The sequence below is a fragment of the Neophocaena asiaeorientalis genome, unplaced genomic scaffold (genome assembly GCF_003031525.2).
Source record: "Neophocaena asiaeorientalis asiaeorientalis breed wild unplaced genomic scaffold, Neophocaena_asiaeorientalis_V1.1 scaffold515, whole genome shotgun sequence".
Taxonomy (NCBI): Eukaryota; Metazoa; Chordata; class Mammalia; order Artiodactyla; family Phocoenidae; genus Neophocaena; species Neophocaena asiaeorientalis.
The window spans coordinates 1,784,438-1,802,385 of NW_020175829.1; the positions used below are offsets into that span (position 1 = coordinate 1,784,438).

The 17,948-nt window shown below is 37.6% G+C and overlaps 2 protein-coding genes across 4 annotated transcripts in view; one reads left to right on the plus strand and one right to left on the minus strand.

Annotated features, from left to right (window-relative positions):
- The window catches only part of GFM2 (GTP dependent ribosome recycling factor mitochondrial 2), a 46,452-nt gene extending 37,102 nt beyond the window's left edge, over positions 1 to 9,350 (minus strand). For all 3 annotated transcript variants that reach the window (XR_003001486.1, XM_024732768.1, XM_024732767.1), the window contains exons 1-3: positions 9,225 to 9,350; positions 2,920 to 3,003; positions 1,613 to 1,697 (exon numbers count right to left, since the gene is read on the minus strand). Coding sequence is in view for 2 of the 3 variants with exons in the window: in XM_024732768.1 (XP_024588536.1) it covers positions 1,613 to 1,697; positions 2,920 to 2,979 (145 nt within the window). In the remaining variant the exon portion in view is untranslated. The remainder of the gene's footprint in view (positions 1 to 1,612; positions 1,698 to 2,919; positions 3,004 to 9,224) is intronic.
- A 125-nt stretch (positions 9,351 to 9,475) lies between these two features.
- NSA2 (NSA2 ribosome biogenesis factor) lies at positions 9,476 to 17,055 on the plus strand. The gene is made up of 6 exons (XM_024732816.1): positions 9,476 to 9,629; positions 11,415 to 11,602; positions 11,693 to 11,843; positions 13,391 to 13,570; positions 15,381 to 15,573; positions 16,812 to 17,055. The coding sequence occupies exons 1-6, from the start codon at positions 9,627 to 9,629 to the stop codon at positions 16,877 to 16,879; spliced, it is 783 nt and encodes a 260-aa protein (XP_024588584.1). The 5' UTR covers positions 9,476 to 9,626; the 3' UTR covers positions 16,880 to 17,055.
- The last annotated feature ends 893 nt before the right edge of the window (positions 17,056 to 17,948 follow it).

The window sequence follows — 17,948 nt, forward strand, 5'->3', positions numbered from 1 at the left end:
AAAGTCCTATAAACCTGCATTGTCAAGGCTTGAAGAGCAAAGAGTGACACTCATATCAGCTGATAATGAGTTTTTGTACAGTTTGAAACCTACCTTCCCTCAGCAATTCCAAGGACATGATACCTATAAAGACAGCCTGGGAGGTATCACTGAATAGAAGCTATAATAATCTAATACTTGTAAAAGGCCAACTTGTAAAAACTAACAGTATTTCTGGAAAAAAAAAGTCCATAATGACTTACTCCATGCTTACCATTTATTCTATTAATACTAAAGAAACAATGAAGTTACATTTATAAATTTAATTTATACCTTCCTGCTATTTAAACCAGTTCTCCCAAATTTCTATAATAAATTATGATGACTTCTATTACATTTTGAAAAACTGATGGCAGTCTGAAGACTGAAAGATAATCTGTACTGCTACAGATAAATTTGTACGGGCAAAATATAGAAACCCAGATATACACCAATAATGCAGAACATTAAATTCACATGCCTTTAACAAGTCACACAGCCAACTGGTATTTTTACTCCATTATTCTCACATGACAAAGATGGTAATGAGAACAGCTACAGAATGAAGCTACAGGTGACCCCTGAACAACACAGGTTTGAAGTGTGTGGGCCCACTTATCCAAGGATCTTTTTCAATACATGCATGCTACAGTACATGATTTGCAGCTGGTTGAATCTGCACATGGAACTGCAGATGCGGTGGGCTGACTACAGTTATATGTGATTTTCAACTGTTTGAGGGGTCAGCACCTGTAACCCCCTCATTGTTCAAGGGTCAACTGTAGTTTCACTAAGTCTCCCACATGCTTGCTTACTTTAAACACAAGAAGCACATTCAGAATTACAGTACAATTGACCTTTGAACAACCTGAAGGTTAGAAGTGCCAACCGCTCTGCAGTCAAAAATCCAACTATAACTTCACAGCCTGCCCTGTGCACACATCGTTCCTCTGTATCCTCAGTTCCGCATGGGCAGATTCAACCAACCGTGGATCATGTAGTACTGCAGTACCCATTTAGTGAAAAAATTCTGCATATAAGTGGACTCTTACATGGTTGAACTTATATCGAAGTTCAAATGTGTTCAAGGGGCAACTGCAGCCAGTTCCTCAGCCTTCAGGCTTTTAATAGCCATATTACCTAACCTAATCTATCCCACATAAATATTAAAGCAAACTACTCTTAAGAACACTCAAAATAAATTATCCTGTTAAACCTCTATTAACAGAAAATACTTTTGTATAAAAACCAGAAATGAACTAGGAAAATCAACATTTTACAGCAAGAGCACTCTACAAGTAGACTCACTGCTAAACCTCTGAGCCGACCCTTCCCTTTGCTCAGCTCATGAGGATGGACAGCAGATGAGGAACATAAGTCTACTGGTACTACCTCCTAGCATCTATCAGAATACTCCAACTCCTAATAATCTCAAGGAAAGAGCCAAGAAGTAAAAGGGAGCCACTGTTTTCAAAATGGTTGGAGACCCCTAATAAGGGAGAAGATTGCAAATGAAAGAGAGAGAGAGACAGAGAGAAAAGGGAGAAAGCAAGCAAGCAGTTTAAGTAAAATGAGAAGAATCTAACATTTGTACCTGGTAGGGAACTGTAATTTCTTCCAAGAAGCACATGTAGCCTTAATCTTTTTAGACTTGCCCTTATTTTTGAGGAACACATATTCTAGTGAGGAGAAAAAGAAACAACGTTAATTTTATTTTAGCATAACTCACTACTGTAGTTTTAACATCGTAATTGTGCTTTGAATCTCCATATAGTAGTCTCAATTTATTAACTCCAATTCTTTTAAAAAGTGACAATACAAAATTACACTACAACAAAAAATAAGGATAAAATTAATACTGCTTGCTCTTTTGAGTTGACCTTAGATGATGGCTCTCCTAGACATGCAGCATTAGCATCACAGGGATCTTATTTGAAAGACAAATTCTCAGGACCCACTCCAGAGAAGAGAATCAGAAACTCTAGGGATAGCGTCCAACAATGTGTTTTAACAAGCCCTCCAGGTGATTCTGATAGCTGCTGTTTGAGAACGACCCTAAAGTTTCCAGAGAGCCAGAAAGGTTAAATAAGGTTGCTAACCCTGGACACCCCTTGGTTCTCCTTTAAGCCTATTAAGAGCTGGTGGGAGTCATGAACTCTGAAACCATTAGGTGTTTTCACCTAGATTTATAACAGTGGCTACATATTAGAATCACCTGGAGAGCTTTTAAAAAGGAAGGGAAGTTGGAGGAACTATAGCATTTTTAAAAGCTCCCCAGGTATCTTCTCCTAATATTCCCACATAGAGTTTGAATGTTCTCCATCGATTTATCCCTGGACCACTAAATACACATTTAATGGCTGTCAATATATTTGGAATTGTAGTTAATGTATGTAGTGATTTTGGGCTGCCACAATCTGCCTTTCATGATGTCACAGAATGCATACCTGTGCCTTCTGTATTATTTCTACATTAGTTACCAAGTTTCTGGCAATAAAACACTATTATTCTAAGCAAGTATATTAAGAGTAGAGAAGAGACTCAAACTATTTAAATTTCTACTTCATAATGGCCAGGGTAAGACAGCATCACCTATCACAGGGTGTACAGTCTGAAAGCATCACAAAGGAAAACACTGAAGAAAAACTGTGCAACTCCTTGGGCTGCTAACGACCTCAAAAATGGAATACAGATAGTCTCAAAATGCTGCACAGGTGATTTTAAAGTAGCAAGATGAATTTATAGACTAACGATAAGGCATACTTCTTGTTGATTACAGGTTCCCCCATACCCCCTGTTAAGAAACTGTTGATATACTAGTATATGAGATACACTAGACCTTTGGGGAAGTCAAGTAACTGAAGCTGTTGAAGTACATTTAATTTTACAAGAAGAACTTACGTTAATGTGCAAGCTGGATATTTTCTTATGATTCACTGCAAATATCCTTAGATTGGACATCTTGGACCTCTAAGCTGTTATTCTCTGAAAAAGAAATATACAAAATTACAAAACTAAATTTATGTATTACATGTAAGACATATGTAAGTAAGGCAAATGTAATATATTAGGTAAAAATGTATTACTTTTAAAAAGTAGGAATAATATTTGTAGCTATCAAAAAAAATGTGCAATCCAGAAAATGAAAGCTCAAACTAAACATGAGAATATGGTCCCTTATTTTTTCAATATCCTTTAACTCTTCAAGAAAGATATGAAGAGGGACCTCCCTGGCGGTCCAGTGGTTAAGACTTCGCCTTCCAATGCAGGGGGTGCAGGTTCGATCCCTGGTTGGGGAGCTAAGATCCCACATGCCTCGAGGCCAAAAAACCAAACATAAAACAGAAGCAACATCTTAACAAATTCAATAAAGACTTTAAAAATGGTCCACATCAGGGCTTCCCTGGTGGCGCAGTGGTTGAGAGTCCACCTGCCGATGCAGGGGACACGGGTTCGTGCCCTGGTCCAGGAAGATCCCACATGCCGCGGAGCGGCTAGGCCCGCGAGCCATGGCCGCTGAGCCTGCGCATCCGGAGCCTGTGCTCCGCAATGGGAGAGGTCACAACAGTGAGAGGCCCACGTACCCGAAAAAAAAAAAAAAAAGGTCCACATCAAAAAAACTTTAAAAAAAAAAAAGAAAGAAAAAAGAAAGATATGAAGATACTGTAGAAAAAGATATACTGAAATTACAAAAATATATCATACCAACCAAAAAGCACTTTTTTGTAAAAATAAAAAACAGAATTAAGTATAGAAAGGTAAGCATCTACATGTTAACTTGGTAATTTCTCACTGATAGTATAAGTTTTTGGTTTATTTGTATAATGATTTTCCTAATATATTGATTTACCATATTTGTATATTGATTTACCATAAATATGTAAATATGTATTTCTACCATGTAAAAAATATACAGAAGTAAATCCTCTTCTTCTATGATCATGGAAACTAAGCATCTTTAGTTTAAAAACGTTTACTAAATATTCACGATGCATCAAGTACACTGTCAAAGCTATGAGAAATGCATGGAAGTATATGAGACTGAGGAAGGTGGGCAACAAGTAAACAGAAAAGGTTAAACCACTGTGCACCATGTTATGTAAGAAGGCATATCAAAACTTATTATTATTCCTCCTAAATCTGCTCCTTTCTGTATCTTAAGACAGAAACATTCACTACCCTTATTTAGGAAGTCACCAAGTCCTTTTATTTCCTAAATATATCTTGAATCTATTCCCCCTTCTTCATTTCCAATGCCAAAGTTCAGAATGTTTGCAAAATCATGCATGTTAGATCCATTCTAAAACAGAACAATGGATTCTACCATAACAGAATACAAAAAGCTCACTAATATGGTTTGATCCCACATTGCAACTAACCTTTAAGAAACCATCACTTGTCAAAACCTGGTATAACATCTAAGATGGTCCACAATTTTCTGAAAAGACTATTAAAATACTCCTCCTTTTCCCAACTACATATATGTATGCTGCTAGATTTTCTTCAGACACTTCAACCAAACATTTTACAAATATATATACAGTAACATAATAAATACAGAAGCAGATGTAAACTGTTTTCTGTTAAGGCAGGCATTAAAAAGACTTGCAAAATTGTAAAGCAATATAAAACACTCTTCAAACAAAATGATTTTTGTTCTTGAAAATATATTTTCATAAAAGTATATTAATTACATTAATATTTAATGGTTTATTATTTTTAATGAATTATTAAAACATTTTAAAGATTTGTTTTCATTTCTGGTATTTAAATATCAATTACAACCCATACAAACAAAACTGTTCATTCAGACTCATTTTTAAGTGTGAAGGGCTCCTATAGACCAAAAAATTTTTAAACTTATTCCAGCACTATGTTTCTTGAAGTGACTGCCCATGATTATTTTACATTATAAGTAAAATAACAAACAAAAAAAAAAACTGAACAAATGTTAGAAACAATAGCCAACAAAATCTGTGATCTTGTAGTGTTGCTTATGATGAAATTATTTACATAAAAGTGTGAATTTAAGGAAAAATATTAAGTAATTAATAGCACAGGTAATTCAGTTGTCAGTCTTAAAAAAGTAGTACTCAGATCACTTAAGTGGGAAACACTTCTTGAATCCATTCTTGACACATACCTTTCAAGTAAACAACCTCATCTTGTCAATTCCCTACTTAAAAACCTGTAAAGGTTCTTAATACAACAAATTCCGTCCCTAACTACCTTCACAGCCTTGTACTCTCCTACTCCCTACCCTATTCCAGGAGCTCTAGCCAAAATTCCTCTAAAATACTGTGCTCTAACACCTTTGCATGTAATGGTGCCACTGTCTGAAAGCAGTCCTCAAATTCCCAAAGCCACACACCTGGCAAATTTCTATTCAGTATTCAAGCCCCAACTTGGAAGCCTTTCTTAATCTCCTACAAAGTTTTAATACTACCTTGTCTGTGTTTTCATAACACTTGAAACTTATATTTACTCATGACAAATATGGTATTTCCACATTATCTCCACTACTGGGAGCTGCCCAAAAGGTGGGATTTTTCTACCAGCAGCCTAGCACAATTCCTCAAACATTTTTTTGACCTATAAAGTCATTTAGGGCCCACCACTGATTTTCTTCTTCCCCATGGCTCAATGATTTTCAACAAAAATGGTTGCCTACTGGTACTATCAAGTGAGTTATTCTACAAGGCCCAGACCTCCTTAGGCCTTGGACAACACATAAGTGTAACAAAGCAGGGCCCTATGGGCCCTTCCCAGAACAGACTCCTCTCCCAAGTCCTCTGTCTGCCCCTTGTCTGTAGAAAAACTTTAGCCTCGTAGGGCTTCCCCAAGTTCCAAAGAATAAATTTAATAAGAGAAGTGAGAAAGTGCAGAAATAAAACAGTCAAACAAGACAAAATAATAATAGTTTAGCCATTAAACAAAGTCAAGGACCTTTAGTTCCTCCTAAAGGGCTACAGATAATATTCTGAGCCATGTCCTTTGAGTTATTTTGCAGATACTGAAACCCCCACCAGGTGGAAGAAGTTAACTATATGCTGCCCACAAGCATGTAGACCCCAGAACTGTTGGAACCAAAAGGTTGATGATGTTGACTCCCGATTATCTCACCACCAACCAGTCAGAAGAGTGTCCATGAGATGATCACACACCCCACAATCCCCCTCCCTCTCCCTATCTTTAAAACCTTTCCCTGAAAGCCTCTGGGGAGTTTGGGTCTTTTAAGCACTAGCTACCTAGACTCCTTGCTTAGTGCCCTACAATAAGTGCTGCAGTTTCCTTCACCACAACCCGGTGTCAGTAGACTGGCTTTATTGCGCTCAGGCAAGTGGACTCAAGCCTGGTTTGGTAACATAAGTACTCACTAAAAACTGTGACACCTGATGGTATAAAAACGGCAAGTAATGAGAAAAAATAGGTAAATACCCATTCTACATTATCAACAAGTTCACAACCAATAAACAAAAGAATCCATGGACTATTTTTAAAAAAAAAAAATCAGTAGACTATCACGTCTGTAAGGCTTAATACACAAAAACAGGAATCACGGGACACTAAAGTACAATCACAACGTACATTAGCATAAAAGCACAAATGAAGATGATGTTGCTGATGATAAAGTAATGTAGGAAAAGATTCTAAAGCATCAAGTTAAAATAGTGTTTTCATACGGTATTTGTTACTGTACTTAGTAATTTTTCCTAAATTAGAAACTTCAATTTAGATTTGTGTCATATTCACTGTTTCTTAAAAAAGTATCAAATATGAATTAGGCCAATATGTTCATTATTGATTAACATCAATCCCTAATGTCATCTTTGCTTTTTCTCTTTATATTTAATAGATCATCTCAAGCTATCTATCTAAACATTATTTTCACTACAGAATTTATGTCACAAGTTCTAAAACAAGCTATTTATCTAAATTTTAAAAATTAGTTCTAGCCTTTAACTTCAGTCAAGAAAAAAGCTTGGCAAATCAACTTTTACTCGCTAAAAAAAAAAATGCTCAGTAGTTAAAGATACTCTTAAATTTAAGTCACCTGGACTGAAAAAGCCCCTTCCAATTCCCTGTTCATCTAACATTCATTGGAGCAACACAAGGAGTTGATTATTGGAAACATGAAAATGAGTAACACATGATCCCTATCCTCAAGAAAAATATTAGGTTTAACAATCCTGCATATCACAATAACAAACATTTCATTCATAATACTTTCTGCATGGCTCTTACTACTGTACCTGTTCTTAAGCTTCATTTTTTAACACCATGCAATTTATAAAGCAGCTCTCACATCTCCTGGCTTTTTCTTCTAAACTATACCAATAAATACTGTCAAAGTTTCATACAGATCGAAGGAATACATTTTTATGCTTCTGACTGCCAAAATGCAAAGACTGGGTATCTAGTATATACTTGGAGATGTACCAAAGTAGTGATGATACCCAACTTGGCTACTGCCAGTTACACAGGAAGACATTTTTTAAGAGATCTTTTTGCTGACATTGATCAGTTTAGGCCATTTTTATCCCACCATCACAGCTGAAAGAACAAATGATGACCCACATAGCCATAACTTTGCCTTGTCTATTTCACACAAATCAAAATGTGACTATTGCTTAACCGCTAAAACATTTATTTTCTATTTCTGATTCAGAAGAGAAAAGGGCATTATGGCTTTGAGAGTTGTAAATAAAAAAACATGAGTTCACAATTTAAACAAACCTATTAAAAATTTCTATAAACTGACAGGAAACAGGGTAAATCTCACAACGTTAAGCAAAAGAAACCAACACAAAAAAGTTCATACTATATGATTCCATTATGTCAAGTTTAAAACAGGCAAAACTAATCCATTCTGTTAGAAGTCAGGATAGTGTGTACCCTTGGGAATGACAGTTACTAGAAAAAGGCACGAGGAGGGCTTCTCAGGTGTAGGTAATTTCTTGATTTGGGTGCTGCTTATACAGGTATATTCAGGTTTTGAAGAATCCACTAAGAACGTTCATCTACAATATGCATTTGTCTGCCTGTCATAATTATTACACATCAATAAAGTCTTTTTAAAACTCTCCATAAACTTTTAATTATACCAGAAATGTCAAGTGGGCCCTTTACTTGTGGTGGAAAATGCCAGACTAGGCTTTACAGTCAGAGGACTTGCTGGAGCCCCAAGTTTTCTGTGATCTCTGACAAGTCACTTCAAATCTGAGCCTGTCTTTTCATCTATCACATCACAGGATCCACATGAGAAGTAAATTCAATTATCAACAAGAATTTATTTATTGTGTGTCTACCACTGCCTTCTAAGTAATGGGGTTAAAAGTAGTGAAGAAAAAACAATCCAACAATCCCTTCCCTCATCCTGTCCCTAACCTAATCAGTGGATACAAACAATAAACAAAATAAATAAATAAAATACCTAGCATCTCCTATGGTGACAGGTGCTACATCAAAGAATTAAGCAGGAAAGGGGAACTGGGGCAGTAGTAACTATAAAAAAGGAGCTCATGGAAGGTCTCAATAAAACAGTGACCTGAATCAGGTGAGGAAGGCAATACCAGGGGGAAGTGTATCCCAGAAAGAGAGATTACATAATTTACTATACTTGAAAATATACAAACGCTAGTTAGAATTAGTTCGGGTTTTAAAGGAAATAAGTCCCATTAGAAGATGAAGACTTAAAAAATACTGCCTCAAATCCAAGCTCTAAGACTTAGGAAGACGAATAACAATGACGTTCCAGACCGTGAGGGTAATTAAGGGAACTTCAACGACCGTACATTAAAATGTAAAAACCGACAGCTTTCCTCGGTACCACTAGATGCAAATCCACTCGGCACCGTCCTGGGCACCAAAAGGCCTTAGGAATTTCAGAAATTAGTCCGGAAAAACAGGACGTTGTCTTTCTTTTCTGACAGCTGTTAAGGCCCAGTAATTTACTTTCCTCTACAGTAAGTTTTCATTCCCCTGCATCCTTCTCAATTGTGTACACATTACACACGGTGACAGGAATCAAGACCAGTCGCTCTCGCCTAAGGCGAGAGAGCAAGGCCCACACGGGCGGACACCGAGGTGATGCGGCGAAGGCCCTGCAGTCCTCGTGCTTGCCTGGCTCTAGCATCCTGTAAGGTCGCCAGTGGCCATCGTAGGCCTAGGCACGCAGGAGTCACACGGCGCGGCCCCGTACCCACCTGGCACTTGGTCGCATTCCAGAGGTCGGCTTTTTCCCGCCGGGCTGGTGAGAGCCGAGGTGCGGGCTGCACCCTACAGTGCAAAGGCCTCACTTCGCGACACCCTACCCGTGAGCGGAACTTACGTCTTCTTCCCTCTGCCTCCGGCGACGCCGCTTTTCACCACTTCCGGCGGTGCCCCACTCAAAAGCCGCCGGCCAGCAACTTCCGTCCTTCTAGCTGAAAGTGGAGAACGGAGGCTCGGAACGGCTGTGTGGCGCTTTCATCTGGAGTCGGTCGAGTTACAAGCGTCCCTTTCCTGCCGCGGGTGGCTTGGAGTCGGCTCGTGGGTCTCTAAGACCAGAAAATTGAGAGCTTTTTCGCGCCCCGGCGGCTGCACCCGGTGGCTCGGCGGCCGTCACCATGGTGAGAAGGTCGCCTCGGGAGCTCGCCACTTAGGGCGTCAGAGGTGGCGGGGCCTGGGGGCCCAGGGGCGCTGGGGTTAGCGGTGAGGGGTGGTAGGCGGAAGTGAGGTGCAGTTGAGGGAATGAGAGTGGGGTGCGCTCCGAGGAGTGAAAACAACTTCAGTCTCGGGCCATAGAGTGGGGTATTTGCCCGAGCACAGGCTTTTAGAGCCAGACAGGTTTCACTCTTAAATTCCTGGCTTCGCCCAAAGTTGTGTGACCATCAGTGCCAGAGCCTAGTGATAACTCTATACCGTATAGGGTATAGAGGAAACCGAAGGTATGCCCTGCCACCGGCCAAGCAGCTAATGAATTGCAGAGCCGGGCTTATAGCCCAGATCTGACTACCAGACCCTTTGTCTTTCTACTACATGTCTAATCTCTGTTTCTCTGCAAAGTGGCATTCCATATACCTTTTTCATGGTTGCTGCCAGGTGTATGTGATAGCAGTTGAAAACACCACACAAGATACCTAGTACCTTGTTGAATGTTACGTAGTATTATTCTCCGTGCTGGAGTTGGCTTTACACCGTTGTTTTATTTTTGTAGTCTTAAAGTACAAATAGACTGGGGCTGCGTGTTGAAATAAAACAATATTGGTATATAAGATAAAACAGGCACTTAAAAAGCGAAAGGGGATCCCATACATTGCTCATGAAACGCAAAATAGTACAGCCACCTTGAAAACAGTTGGGTATATGTCCACACAAAGACTTATATGCAAATGTTTACTCACTAAGAACTGGAAACAACCCAAATATCCATCAACTGGTAAACGAATAAACAAACGGTGGTATATCCATAAAATGACTACTTGTCAAAAGAAATGAAGTATGGATACATGCAACAACATAGGAGAATCTCAAAAGCCTTATGCTAAGTGAAAGAAGCTAAATGCAAAAGGCTACATACTGTAGATTCCATTTACATTTCATTGTGGGAAAGGCAAAACTAGGACAATAGATATCAGATTGGAGATGGAAAAAGAGGATTGACTTCAAAGGGGAACTTTCTGGGGTGTTGGAAATATTCTCAATTTTGATTGTGGTGGTTACAGAGCTGTGTAGCTTGTCAAAACTTACAGCTGTATATCTACACCTAAGAAGGGCACACTTCATTGTATGTATGTAAACTATACTTCAATAAAACTGAGTAAAATGTTATTAAATTTTTAAAAAGTATGATGATGATATTGAAAGACCAGATTATCAATGTTAAGAAGAGAGAGATCCTAGAATTAGATCATCCCTTTTGTGGTCCAGTGGATTTTGGACAGTTCTCTTCAATGAACAGTAACTTTCACTGAGTTTATTACAGATGTAAATCCTGATGCCTCATATCATTCAGGATCAAAATTTATTTAACTTACATCATGTGATTAGGCTTAATAGTGCAAGAGTTATTTAATCAAGTGACCAGTGGATGACCTAGGACCTTCTATACTTTATATGCTACTCAAAAGAAAGTATTTTAGGGCTTCCCTGGTGGCGCAGTGGTTGAGAGTCTGCCTGCCGATGCAGGGGACACGGGTTCGTGCCCCGGTCTGGGAAGATCCCACGTGCCACCGAGCGGCTGAGCCGGTGAGCCATGGCCGTTGGGCCTGCGCATCTGGAGCCTGTGCTCCACAACGGGAGAGGCCACAACAGTGAGAGGCCCGCGTACCGCAAAAAAAAAAAAAAAAGTATTTTAGAATAATTCTGTCAGTGATTTTTTTAAAATTAAAGTAACACTTCTTGCGTCGTTATAGCCACAAAATGAATATATCGAGTTACACCGTAAGCGCTATGGATATCGTTTGGATTACCATGAGAAAAAGAGAAAGAAGGAAGGTCGAGAGGCTCATGAACGTTCAAAGAAGGCAAAAAAAATGATTGGTCTGAAAGCTAAGCTCTACCATAAACAGCGCCATGCTGAGAAAATACAAATGAAAAAGACGTAAGTGATCATTTATTTGTTGTACCAAGTTAGTCTTTCGAGTAATAATTATTAAAACCAATAATCCTGAATCTTTTTCATTCTTGGTAGTATTAAGATGCATGAAAAAAGAAACACCAAACAGAAGAATGATGAAAAGACTCCACAAGGAGCAGTACCTGCATATCTACTGGACAGAGAGGGACAGTCTCGAGCTAAAGTACTTTCCAATATGATCAAACAAAAACGAAAAGAGAAAGCGGTAAGCAATAAAAATTGAAGTCTTTATTTTTGTTGCCGTTGTTCATGAGAATTATTTAAATACATATTTGAGGTTCTTAGTTTTGTTTCTTCAGTTAAATGGAAAAATGAAGTCCAACTATTCCCATTATTTAGATGTTGAAGTCTTTGTAAGTTTCATTTTATATAAAATGTTTAATAAAAAAATGTGCTTTCTCACCATGAGAACATTCAACAGGATTTAAAATTTTTTTTAGAATTCCATGTGTCTTTAGTTTTAAAAAATTATTTAAAACAGCTTCTTATACTTGACAACTCCTAATGTTGTGCTGTTGTGGAGAAGGATACAACTGCTTCTTGTTTTTGCTGTCCTGCAGTGCCAAAACTGGTTAAAAAGTAGAATAGTGGAAAGCATCCTAAGTGATTTGACTTAGATAAAAATAGAGCAATTAAAAAAAATAAATACTTCTGGGTTGCACTTGGTGTCAAATTAAGTTAAATTCTGCTAAAAGCAGAGAAAAAGACATAGATACTATTTTTAAGCACCTGTGGATAGATTGACAGAAATCTAGGTATCAGCAGAATATGCAGTATCTGCATTTAAAGAACTTAGTCTCCAGATTGGATTTTTAAAATCTTATTGCTTAGTTTTTGATATGTAAGTATCAAAATTAGAATGGTAGAACTTTAGCACCAAAAGAAACTTCAGAGATTATCTACTTAACCCCTCTTCATTTTACAGATGAAGAGACTGGAATCTAGGAGGTTGTAAGTCACTCTTCACAGGCGCTTATCTGTGAAATGGTAGAGTTGCTTCTAGAACCTATGCCCTTAGTGATAGGTCCAGAATTCTTTCTACTGCCTTGCACTGCTTCCATTTTTTCATGGAATCTGCATTCTAGGGAGGTACAAAATATGGGGTGATGATTTCATCTTACTAGTAAATGTAATCTAAAAATCCATTCAAGGTAGAAATATAAAGATATGTTAAGAGGTGGAGACAGAAGAACCTAGGGGCAGGACAGGAATAAAGATGCAGACGTGGAGAGTGGACTTGAGGACACAGGATGGGGGAGTGGTGGGCTGGGACGAGGTGAGAGAGTGGCACGGACATATATACGCTACCAAATGTATAATGGCTGGCTGGTGGGAAGCAGCTACATAGCACAGGGAGATCAGCTTGGTGCTTTGTGACCACCTAGAGGGGTGGGGTAGGGAGGGAGACACAAGAGGGAGGGGATATGAGGATGTGTATATACGTATGGCTGATTCACTTTGTTATACAGTAGAAGCTAATGCACCATTGTAGAGCAATTATACTCCAATAAAGATGTTAAAAACAAAAGGTGGAGACAGTCTTCCAGTTTTACTCTATTAACTATTTAGTAGTAAACTTAACTAGTTCCAATTAATTTCAGGAGACAGTGCAGATCTCTAGAAAAAAATTGAGCCAAAATGTTGGTTACACAAAAAAGTGAATCTACTACTTTGTACAACTAAAAAATATTTGACTTTTTATTCTCATTGTCTTTTACTAACAATATAAATTTTAACTGTGGCCTGTTTTAGGGAAAATGGGAAGTCCCTCTGCCCAAAGTTCGTGCCCAGGGAGAAACAGAAGTATTAAAAGTTATTCGAACAGGAAAGAGAAAGAAGAAAGCCTGGAAGAGGATGGTTACTAAAGTTTGCTTTGTTGGAGATGGCTTTACTCGAAAACCACCTAAATATGAAAGATTCATTAGGCCAATGGTAAGACCCTGCTAGAGTGCAGTGGCTTAAATATCATTTCCTGTGTTAAACTGGATAAAGTACTTGACAGTTTCCTGAAATTCCTAAAACTGATAGAAGAGAACAGGTTGGAAGATGTTTTTAGGCTATTTTTGTTACTTTAAGTTATTGATGGAATTGGTTAGCACTCTTCCACTACTGCCAAGAACCTTGTCTTCAGCTTCATAGGCTATTTGAGATGAAAAAGAATTTTCATTACAGAGATTGTCAGTGAATCTTGACTTTTAAATGTGACATATTAGAATCTTCATTTTCCACAGTCATTTTACTCATTGAACAAGTGATCTACTATGTGCCTGACACTTGTCTTTGAGAACAGTTAGAGAATGAGTACAATTGTTTTTTCAAGAGTTAATTCCAGTTTAGTAAGGGAAGTATCTTAATGCTTTTGAAAATACTTAGTATGCAGTCATTGACAAAAGAGAATATTAAAATGGGACTTTAATTTCTGTTGACAGCAGTGATGGTCAAAACCAATCTCCTCTCCACCTCCCCAAATAAAATTGAAGATATATTTCTGCAGAATGTCTTTAAACAGAATGAATTAATCTGCCCACTGGATACCAGCCTGCTTACAAAAACAAAGAGGGGAAAGTTGGCAGTGTTACTCTAGCTCTCAACCTGAATAATTTTCAATGAATTAAAATGTTGTCAAACAGCCTGCTTCTATAAAAAAAAAAGTTCTATTGGAACACAGCCGTGCCTGTTCATTTACATATTGTCTATGGCTATTTTTTTCTACAGAGTTTGAGCACAGTATTTGTAACAGAGACCATGTGGCCTGCAAAGCCTAAAATAAGAGCTTCACTATATGGTTATTTACAGAAAATGTTCACCCATCCCTGGATTCCATCATGGACTCCCCTTATTTTGATTGTATATTCATAATCTTCTAAATACATTTTGGTAATCTTAACAAGTTCTACAGGGAGAGAATATACTAGTCAAGGTGTTCTAGGCTTTCTGTAGTTTGGCAGATACGTTTCTTATTGTGAATTAATCATATGGCATTCTGAATGTTATGTAAGCTTGACTAATGAGTCTGTTACTAAGAATCTGATTTACTGTCATTTGCCCCCTTCCCCCCATACAGGGAAAAATCAAATTTAAGAGATTGCAAAGTGTTGTGGCTTCTAAAGTGCCTTCACCCCAGAAGACCGTATCTAGGTGACTGGGTGAATCTGGTCTCTGTAACAGAGATCTCTCTGGGCTCTCTCCAGTTTTTGACCAGTATTAACCATCAACGTAAAGAAAGCTGACAATCTTTCATCATGGAAGGTGGCTGAAGTATACAGACTTGGAATCAAGATACTTACGTTTGATTCCACCCTCACACTATTTAGCCTGGGAACAAGTTATTTAACCTGCTGATCCTTGTTTTTATCGTTTAAAAAAAAAATAGGGAGAGTTGTAAGGCTATCATGTTTAAATGGTGCTGTTTGTGAGCTCTAGCATAGTGCCTGGCATGTAGCAAGTCCTCAGGAAGTATAGGTAACTGGACAGGAGAAAATCTGAATATGATGCTAGGTGGCTGTTCCATGGTGAAAACTTTTCAGAAGTATGTGTTTGGGTTTTCCCCCCACATACTTTTCCTGTTAACTGTGAGGTTTTTAGTCTGTAGAATTAATTCTAAGTATTTTCTTCGATGCCTTCAGATTAGACACTCAATCCTTTTGGGGCAGGGTGGGGAGATGATTGGAAAAGATAAGCAAAAAGGATCAATATTCATCATTAACATTTTCGACTCAAAACATTGTGTTCGACTTACTAGGGATTACGTTTTAAGAAGGCCCACGTAACACATCCTGAACTGAAAGCCACCTTCTGCCTGCCAATACTTGGTGTGAAGAAGAATCCCTCATCCCCACTATATACAGCTTTGGGTGTTATTACCAAAGGTACTGTTATTGAAGTGAACGTGAGCGAGTTGGGCTTAGTGACACAAGGAGGCAAGGTCATTTGGGGTAAGTACAATTTTGAATATGGGGCTGCTAATGTTATAATCCTAAGATAGAAGTTTTTAAGTTGACATAAAGTATAGAGCAAATTTTAATGCAGTTAAACTTGATGTGAATCAGATTTAAATCTTTAGGAAGAACACTGTAGAGAGTTATGAACGCAGTTCTTCTTTAGTTTACTGGTTTCAGTTACGTAAGGTTTACTACATTGCTAGATATTTTTTTGATGCTTTTTATTTAAAAAGATATGAGAAAAGCAGATGGGAAATTGTAACTGAAAAATATTGGAAGAAAATAAATTGCCCACAAATGGGGGAAGGGAGGCAGACAGCGAACACTGTAGCCACACTATTTCAGTAATAATTAAAGCCTGAAATATGTCATGCAACAATTTTAACTTTTTTCTTCATTTTCTTAGTTTTCTGCTTTCAGTACCCAGATATTTCTAAACTTTAATGTTCTTTGAAACATTAACGTTCTTTTAAACTGTATAGCTTCTTGATTGAATCTTCAGTATGAGACATTGGCACATACTTCATGTTAGTTGACCTTGGTTGTTTGTTTTAAATAAATTTATTTTTGGGCTGCATTGGGTCTTCATTGCTGCGGGCGGGCTTTCTCTAGTTGTGGTTAGCCGGGGCTACTCACTGCGGTGGCTTCTCCTATTGCGGAGCACGGGCTCCAGGCGCGCGGGCTTTGGTAGTTGGGGCACGTGGGATCAGCAGTTGTGGCGCACAGGCTTAGCTGCTCTGCGGCACGTGGGATCTTCCTGGGCCAGGGCCCGAACCCGTGTCCCCTGCATTGGTAGGCGAATCTCAACCACTGCGCCACCAGGTAAGTCCCTTGACCTCGGTTTTAAAATAGGTTAAATTGATTTGAAACTTAGTTAATACTTGATGCTTTTTCCAGCAAGAATCGTGTGGAAAAGGAGCATTGCTCAGGTCAATCCATAAAGGCTTGTTAATATAACATAGTAACAGAATGAAGCTAGCCACCATTTATAAAAACAATATTTATATAAAAATTGTATGGAGAACTCAAGCTTGGTCTTGAGTGATTTCATTTTATAAAATCTCATTTATATACTATGGTCGTCCATTTTTTCTTTCTTAAAAGTGGTAATTGTAAATAATTTGGGCAAAGATTGTATGTATTCTTTTTTTTTTTTTTTTTTAGATTGTATGTATTCTTTAAAGGTAATTTTTATTAGCTAACATCCCTCCTTTTTGTTTTGTTTTCCTTAGGAAAATATGCCCAGGTTACTAACAATCCTGAAAATGACGGATGCATAAATGCAGTCTTACTGGTTTGACAGCAGATACATACAAATAACTCCTTATAATTATTGAAGCCTACACACCAATCAGGAAACCATTACTCTGATATTTCTGAATACTGCCAATCAGCCTTACATGTCTGCAGTCATCAAGAAAACTATTCTATTGTTTAAAAAAAAAAAGATTAAAATGGCCTAGTTTTACAAATTGGTCTTTTGCGTCTGTTTAGCGTTTAGATGTTCATCAAATTGCATGATTAAAAAATCAATTATAGAAATATCCTACTTCATCAGTATCTGTATTAATAAGTGGTACTAAGCAGTGCAGATCTGTCATTATTGGAAAAGCCAGTGCAGTCGAAAACACATTTTATCAAAGGTTTGTGCACACTTAACTGTGAGGAGTAAGCCAAGAAACATTGTCACATCTAAGACCTTACCTGAGGTCTCCTCCTCCTCACTGTAGATTATTAATCCTAAGAAATGTAGCATTAACACAGCATTTTAATGAAAATATAAAGTATATGAGAAGGCATACTACACTATAAAGTTCAAAAGAACTTAGATAAAACTTTTTACTTCTAATTATTCCTATAGTAAGTCAGGGAATTAGTATTTTAAACATTTCCCCCCTCTCATTCATCATATATAATGCCATATACTTGGAACTGTATTTTCTACTCAAGATAGATAACATGAAAAAAATACCAACCAAAATGTTTATACTTTTAGCATTTCCTGTATTCTAAACTTAGGGTAGTGTATTTATATTTTTAAAGTGGTAAAAATTTAAGTAATTCCAGGTAAAATAGTTTTAAAAAGAAAAAGGCTGCACTGATGCCCTTAAAGAGAAATTTATTGGCAGTTACTTAGATACTATTAAAAAGGTCATGTTTTAGTCAAAAGCACATTTATGATTTATGTTTGTGACTTTGAGCTTTAGGGTGTATATATATTATATTATAATTACATTAATTGTTTTCAATTCTGTTTTTTTTTTTTTTTTTTTTTTTTTTTTTTTTACGCCAGGGAAGCCCTCTGTTTATTTTTTTTAAGTCTGTCTTGAAAGTACAACCAATGTGATTGTGCCTTAAACGAAATCAGT